This window comes from Mus caroli, chromosome 10, assembly GCF_900094665.2.
Source record: "Mus caroli chromosome 10, CAROLI_EIJ_v1.1, whole genome shotgun sequence".
NCBI lineage: Eukaryota > Metazoa > Chordata > Mammalia > Rodentia > Muridae > Mus > Mus caroli.
This window is the reverse complement of record NC_034579.1, coordinates 119,956,224-119,964,337: the sequence shown is the minus strand read 5'-3', so window position 1 is coordinate 119,964,337 and position 8,114 is coordinate 119,956,224. Positions and strand designations below refer to the sequence as shown.

At 50.6% G+C, this 8,114-nt stretch overlaps 1 protein-coding gene across 1 annotated transcript in view; it reads left to right on the top strand.

Annotated features, from left to right (window-relative positions):
• Positions 1-8,114, top strand: part of Lrp1 (LDL receptor related protein 1) — an 84,624-nt gene that overhangs the window by 12,995 nt on the left and 63,515 nt on the right. The window contains exons 4-6 of the mRNA XM_021175130.2: positions 142-261; positions 2,126-2,254; positions 2,368-2,631. Coding sequence (XP_021030789.1) covers positions 142-261; positions 2,126-2,254; positions 2,368-2,631 — 513 coding nt within the window. The remainder of the gene's footprint in view (positions 1-141; positions 262-2,125; positions 2,255-2,367; positions 2,632-8,114) is intronic.

Sequence of the window (8,114 nt, the reverse complement as noted above, 5' to 3'; positions counted from 1 at the left end):
GTCCTGGGGTGGCTGTGTGTCTGGGGTGGCTGCTGTCCTGGGGTGGCTGTGTGTCTGGGGTGGTTGCTGTCCTGGGGTGGCTGTGTGTCTGGGGTAGTTGCTGTCTCAGGGTGGCCTGAGTGTCTCTCTTGCCCTGTGCAGAGCTCCGAGCCAACTGTTCTCGAATGGGTTGTCAACACCATTGCGTCCCTACACCCAGTGGGCCCACGTGCTACTGTAACAGCAGCTTCCAGCTGCAGGCAGATGGCAAGACGTGCAAAGGTACGTAAACATGACTGTGTGGGTAGGGTGTGTGCATGAGGAGGCTGGCTGCAAGGTGGGCTGGAGCAGGGCCGGGCTCAGGGGGGGAAAACAACAACGGGGGAGGGAGGTGTGTGGTCCGAGAGTCAGTCCACACATAGTGTGGCTACAAGCCCTCAGCATTGCTTTCAGCCTACCCTTAATGTACATGCCTCCAAAAGTTGTAGCTAGCACATGAATTTTGCTGTCAAAGGTGAAACATTAGCCCGACGGCATGGCTTGCACCTGGAACTACCATATTTGGAAAGCCGAGGTGCGTGGATTCCTGTGAGTTCCAGGCCAACCTGGGCTACAGAAGGAAACCCTTTCTCAAAAAAGTAGATCACGCACGTATTACAGATAAAAACACAAAGCTCCTTCGCAAAGTCTCTTCAATTCTGATGCTGTTCCCCTCTCCCTGGAGGGCAGACCTCCTAGCCATGTGTGTGCTGCCCTACTGCAAGCCCCCTCCCCCGCCCCCTGCCCTCACCAAAATCTAATTGGAAGTATTGCTTGTGTGTGTGTTCTCTTTCCGTAAGTGATGCCGCACTGTGGGTATCACTTACAGTGTTTCTCTTTAGCGTGTTCCAGGGATTTCCCCGCCCCCCATCCTTGGTAGTATGTAGAGATTTATCTCATTCATTAAAAAAGCCACTGTGACGTGAAACTATGACCACAGCTTACTTGGCCATTTCTCTGTCGATGAGTAAGATGTTCCCAATTTTTCTCTGTTGCAAACAATGCGAACTTTTCTGTTTTAAATGGCCCCAAGTCTGCACAAATTCTACCTTCTTGATGCAGCTACTCTGACCTCTCTAAATCATACTCTTGTGACCTGCCTTTCCCTGCCTTTCTCTCTCTCTCTGTCTCGCTCTGTCTCTGTCTCTCTGTCTCTGTCTCTGTCTCTGTCTCTCTCTGTGTCTCTGTCTTGTCTGTCTCTCCGTTTGTGTGTGTCTTGGTCTGTCTCTCTCTGTCTCTGTCTCTCTCACGTGTACGAGTGTTTTACCTACATATATGTCTGTGTACCGTAGGTATACCTAATGTCCATGGAGGGTGTTGGATCCCCTGGAACTAGCATTATGGGATGGTTGTGAGCTACCATGTGGGCACTGGGAATAGAACCTAGGTCTTCGACAAGGGCACCGGTGTTCTTAAACCATTGAGCTATCCGTCTAGAGGTCTCTTCTGTATTTTTTTTAAGCTTTATTTATTTATATATATATGAGTGTTTTGCCTACATGCATGTGTGGTACCACATGGAGACTTGGTGGCTAAAGAGGTCAGAAGAGGGTATTAGATCCCCTGAAACTAGTATTCCACGTGGTTGTGAGTCACCACATGGGTGCCGGGAACAGAACCTAAATCCTCTGGAAGAGCTGTGAGTGTTCTTAGCCACTGAGCCATCTCTGCAGCCCCCGTGACTTTTATTTTTAATGCAGGTCTGGGGATCAAACCCAGGGCCTTGCATGTGTCAGGCGAGCACCCTGCTGCTGCTGTGTATACCACAGTCCTTCATTCCTGTTATCCCATCTCCTCTAACTTAAGCTTTCCCATCATCATAGCACCAGCCTTCCGTTCATCACCGGAATGCAAGTTTCATGAAGACTGTAATGCAGCTCTGTTTTCAAATTCATCATTGCGTTCTCTACCTGCCCCGTCTGTTCTCCAAGAAATGTTTTCCAAATGACTGTCAGTGCATACGACCCAGAACATCCCAAAACTGTTTGCTGGGCAGTGGGTTTGCACCTTCTGAACTATAATCGATTTCGCCAGTTGTCTGCTGGTGTCTCGGGGCACCTGTGCTATGCTAGAATGAACATCTCCTCGTCCTTTTCTCTCCGGACAGATTTTGACGAGTGTTCCGTATATGGCACCTGCAGCCAGCTTTGCACCAACACAGACGGCTCCTTCACATGTGGCTGTGTTGAAGGCTACCTGCTGCAACCGGACAACCGCTCCTGCAAGGCCAAGAATGGTGAGTGGGTCTGCCAGTGACCACAGAGCCGGGGACCTGCAATGCAGCTCCCCAGTGAATAGTCGCCTCAACAGTTACAAGTCCCAACTGCCCTATCTCTGTCCCATCCCCAGAGCCAGTAGATCGGCCGCCAGTGCTACTGATTGCCAACTCTCAGAACATCCTAGCTACGTACCTGAGCGGGGCCCAGGTGTCTACCATCACACCCACCAGCACCCGACAAACCACGGCCATGGACTTCAGTTATGCCAATGAGACCGTATGCTGGGTGCACGTTGGGGACAGTGCTGCCCAGACACAGCTCAAGTGTGCCCGGATGCCTGGCCTGAAGGGCTTTGTGGATGAGCATACCATCAACATCTCCCTCAGTCTGCACCGTGAGTCACTCAGAGGGCAGGGAAGCGGGGGAGACGGGCAGAGGCTGAGACCGGGTCTGTGCTCCTTGCACACAGGAGCAGAGCGATGTCTATTCTTCCTTTTCACTCTGAGCTGGCTCTTTCATTTCTGGTTCAGGGCTAAGGGATGCCTCAGCAGAGAAGTGTCAACTGAGAAGGCCACGAATGGTCACTCTCCAGAGACCAGGGACTGTCCCGTCTTTGAAAGCAGAGTGTCATTAGATGCAGAGGGGCTTTCCCATACAGAAGCATCTGCAGGGGGGTTGGGGATGGACGTTGTTAAGTAGCAGAGGGCAGAGGAGCCTGAGCCTGGCTTGCTTTGGGCTTCCATGTGATATTGTTACCCTCAGGAGTATGGCCAGAAAGGACGTCCTGCTGTTGGGTAGGTGCCAAGTCCCTGAGCCTACTTCCTGTCTGTGGCAGTCAATGAGACGAAGGGACGAACCACGGGCCACTGGAGCATTTAGGATGTGCTGGCCATTCCCATGCAGGCTTCTCTTCTCTTCCGAGGCAACTTTGCTGTCTAAGCGTGAGGAAGGGTGTCACGGGCTGGGCTCACGCATGGCTGGGTGCAGATCCCCTCTCGTGCTGTTACACAAACGAACAGCAATTGCTTCAGAGTCAACAGCTGGCCGAGTCACATTCCCCGAAAAGCCACACGGGGCTGCCGGGAGGGGTCTGGCCTGTGGTTGATCTGTCCCCAGCCCTCAGACATAGATCTCTGACCTTGAGTAAACCAGAGCTCCCCACCACAACTTAGTTCCCTAAACTGCGTAATGGGCTGGTGTTACTCTGTCCAGATCTGATAAAGTGCAAGCTGGTGGTAAAGATTGCCTTGCTAATGAGGCTGAGGGCTATGAGCTGTGGGTCCTATAGCCTTTGGTTCTTGGTTTGGTTTGGTTTGGTTTGGTTTGGTTTGGTTTGGTTTGGTTTGGTTTGGTTTGGTGGTGCTCGCTGATAGATGCTAAGCAGGCATCCTACGGCTGGCTAGATCTCCGCTCCTGTAGTCGGTCTGTAAGCTCTTCTTCTGGGCCTTTGAGGCTCCCCCCACAGAAAGCCAAGGTCCCATGAGGTTATAAAGGATTCAGTTTGATTGAGGGTCCTTTCTGGGGTGGGAGGGAGGGCGATGGTGGAAAACAGAGCAAATCTTCCTCTCTGTGGCCTCAGGATACTGCTCAGACATCAACCTCTGGCTCTGCAGTTATCAGTGTCCAAGGTTCACCTGTGATTGGGTGTCTGTCCTTCTGGAGCGCACAGCAGAGAACTGCCAGACACCTGAGGGATAGGTGGCTCAAGGAGCCCTGTGTGCTGAGACTGGAGACAACTACCCTGCCTGTGTTTCTAGTTCACCATCCCACTCAACGGGCGTGCTTGGGCAAAGAGGGTTAGCTAGCAATGGCAGCCTTGCCTCGGGGTCAGACACGGGAATACCGGGTAGGTGGCTATGATGTGCCCCCTGGGAACCTTCTCAACTTCTGCCCTGGCCTGGCCTGGCCATTCTTCCCCAAAGAAGCAGGAAGTAACCTTGGGTAGCAACACCCCTCCCTTGGCAAACAGATTTGCCTTGCCTACCAGGCTTTGGGACTTCACTGGGCCTCTGGGGCAGAGTCCAGGAACTCTATCTGGACGTGACCAAGGTGCTTGGAGAAAATCCTTTAAGGAGGAATGATTGGGTTCCGTTTGCCCCAGCTCCCGTCCCTCCCTACCTCGTCCCCACCCCCACTCCTGACGCCAGAGTGTCTGGCTGTCACCCTGAGGGTGGTGGTTTGCTCACATCCCACAAACTAATTATGGGCCCTGGCTTGAGGATGTCGGAAGTGTCTCTGTGACACCCTCCCCCACCCCTGGTACATCCCCTTCCTCAGGAGGAGGCCTTCCCTGGGGTCAGGGAGCTCCAGGGGCCCCGGTTACATACCTGCACAGGGGGCTGCTGTCCTATAATTAGTTCCCTGGAGGATGAAGGAAAAGTCCACTGCCTTCTGCCTTCCGTCCTGCAGCCAGATCCTCCCAACCTTCCCCATGACTGGGACCTCTGTGAGACCCCTGGGAACATACCTAAATCGGTAGGGAAGAGGGTGGGGAGGGGGTCAGGAGGTTGGGGCGTGTATCTTATGATTGAGAAGAGGGGAGCCAGTGAGGACATCCGACTGGTGCAGGGAGATGGGGGAAGCCTGCCTCAGAGAGACCTCTGCAAACAGAAATAAATGTAAAGAAGGAAGGAAGCTGGGAAGGGGGCCCTGTTCACATGGGCCTGAAGCCTGGGGACCAGTCTGCTCGGCATCCTGAGAGCCCTGTGAGCTCCCCAGCTACCCACACATCCATACAAGGCCCATTACCTCCTCCCTCAGACAGCACAGTCTGGTAATTCCATAGCCCCGTGCGTGGCCACACTGGCCTAGATTGGTGTGGCTGTCTTCTTCTCCCACCTCAGCTAAAGCCCAGACCCACCTTCTCTTCTGCCTAACGAACTGGGAGACCTGAATGGGTGAGGCCAGAAAAGAAAGGGGAGCGAGCTGGGAGAGTGGCTCATGGCAGGCTGTGTTCCATCTCCAGGACTGAAAAGGGAAAAGAGACTCGTGGGGTTGAAGGTGAGGACAGAGAAGTCACTAGAGCCCGCATCTAAGTACACCAAGATCCTTACTCAAGAAAAATAATAAGGAAATAAGTACTTTCTCTCTTTTTAAGAGTCATCCCTTCTCCAGAGACGTGGTGTTCATTTCAGCATGTACAAGTTTAAAAAAAATGTTGTTAAAGGTTATTAATTTTTTTATACTTTATTAACTTTTTTACTCTGTGTATGTGTGTGTGTGTGTGTATTCGTGCACACATGAATCATGGTGCACATGTGGAAACCAGAAGACAACATATGAGAGCCCTTCACTGCTTGGGTCCTGGAGGTTTAATTCAGGGAATCGGGCTTAGCAGTTTCCCCACTGAGCCAGCTCACCAGCCCTCTTAACAGGATTTGTTTTGTATTTTTAAGACAGGATCCTGTGCGGCCCAAGTTGACCTCTAACTTGTTACACAGCCAAGGCTGGCCTTCAACTTCTGATCCCTCCTGCCTTGAGTCCCCAGTTGTAAAGTTTAGCTTTGCGGTTATGCTATCTGATAGTCTCATTAGAAATTTCCTATACTATGATTGCATTATTAGTCTTTTTTTTAATATTTTTTTAAAGATTTATTTATTTATTATATGTAAGTACACTGTAGCTGTCTTCAGACACTCCAGAAGAGGGAGCCAGATCTCATTACGGATGGTTGTGAGCCACCATGTGGNGGATGGTTGTGAGCCACCATGTGGTTGCTGGGATTTGAACTCTGGACCTTCGGAAGAGCAGTCGGGTGCTCTTACCCACTGAGCCATCTCACCAGCCCATTAGTCTTTTTTAAAATACTTTTTATTAGGTATTTTCCTCATTTACATTTCCAATGCTATCCCAAAAGTCCCCCATACCCTCCCATCTACTCCCCTACCCACCCATTCCCACTTTTTGGTCCTGGTGTTCCCCTGTACTGGGGCATATAAAGTTTACAAGTCCAATGGGCCTCTCTTTCCAGTAATGGCCGACTAGGCCATCGTTTGATACATATGCAGCTAGAGTCAAGAGCTCCGGGGTACTGGTTAGTTCATAATGTTCTACCTATAGGGTTGCAGGTCCCTTTAGCTCCTTGGGTACTTTCTCTAGCTCCTCCATTGGGGGCCCTGTGATCCATCCCATAGCTGACTGTGAGCATCCACTTCTGTGTATTATTAGTTTTCTTGGTGCACGTTAAGTGTGTGTACTTGTGTGTAGATGCGTGTGGGTACACATTCGTGCAGAATCCAGGAGTCAATATCAGGTGTCTTCCTCCATACCCTTCTGCCTTATTTTTAAATTGTTATTACATATGTATGAATGTTTTGCCTGCATGTATGTGTCTATGCATGCCTAGTGCCCAAGGAGGCCAGAAAAGGGCAGCAGATCCCTCAGAACTGGAGTTAGATAGCTGTGAACCACCCTCTGGGTGTAGTTACTGCAAATTAGCAAGTGTCCTGAATCACTGATCCATTCTTTCACCCCTGCCCTCTTGCCTTAGTTTTTTAGGTAAGGTCTCACTGAACCTGGAGCTTGCCAAATGAGGTAGACTGGCTGACCAGCTGTACCCCAGTATCCTCCTGTTTCTGCCTCTCTGTTACTGGAATTACAAGAATGCACGACTGGGTTCACCTTTTAAATTTATTTTAGAGACAAAGTTTTGCTGTATGGCCTTGGTTGGCCTGGAACTCACAGAGATCTGCCTGCCTCTGCTTAAAAAGGTGTGTGCCGCCACCGTGTCTAGCAATGACTTGCTTTTTAAAATGGATGATGGGAATAGAACACGGGTCCTCTGGCACCGATGCCCTAACACTTTGCTGATTGAACCGCCTCTCCATCCCTGATTAGTTAACTTTTTAAAACTCTATAGCCCAGGCTAGCCTCAAGCTCACAGTAATCCTCTTCCATCAGCAGCCTTCCAGGTGTCAAGGTCATAGGTGTAAGCCACCATGACCAGCTTTTCATCTGTGGTATATAAAATTGTAAATAAATGATACCATAAACTGTGTACACATAGACATAAATATTTTGAAAGTGATACACACAAGACTAAAGTTCTGAAACTAAATCCCAAGAGGGTCAACAGACCTGATATTCCCAGAGCCTAGAAATGGCCCTCCCATTTAAGTGCTCCGAGCAGGAAAGATGGTCCAGTCTGCTCACCCCCACCTTTCCTTTCCTCAGCTGAAGGGCTCTGGCATGTCCCCATTCCTTGCCTGAGGATGTGGCCACTCTAAGAAGGATGAGGCTTTGGGAAGGTGATGCTGCAAACAGGCCTGGAAGGAAATGCCACTTGACGAAGTTGTTTTTTGTTGTGCAGTGTGAGACAGGGGAGTCTGGAGGGGTTTACAGGTGTCTGGGGTTTCCTTCCTGGGACGTCCTGCCTGGGCTAGGAAGACCTAGGAAAAGGACTGTCTGTTGCAGGCACCAGGGTTGCAAAACAAGTCTCCATCCAAGCCCAGTTGACCAACTTTGCTTCTCTTCCCTCCTCTCCACCTTTTTGGGAGGTGGAGTGGGTAGATGTGTTTTAAAAATCTCAACAGGAAATAGGGTGGTGCTTTTTCTAGAGGGCAGGCAAATAGAAGACCCTCTGTGTCTGTGATCAACTGAAAGGGGTGTGTGTGGGGGTGGGGTGGGGTGTCCTTTCCCCTTTCTCTGCCCCGTACTGTTTATAGAACACTTCAGAAGCTGAGCTTCATGGCTCATCCCTGCCATCCCAACATGGGAGGCAGAGGTAGCAAGACTGTTAGTCCATTCCAGGCCAGCCTGAGTTACACGGTGGTACTCTATCCGAACAAGAAAACTACACAAAACACCCAAATGGAACTGTTCCAGAGTTCACACACGAAAGGCACCTCCCTCCTTTCGCCTTTCTGACTCCCACAGGGT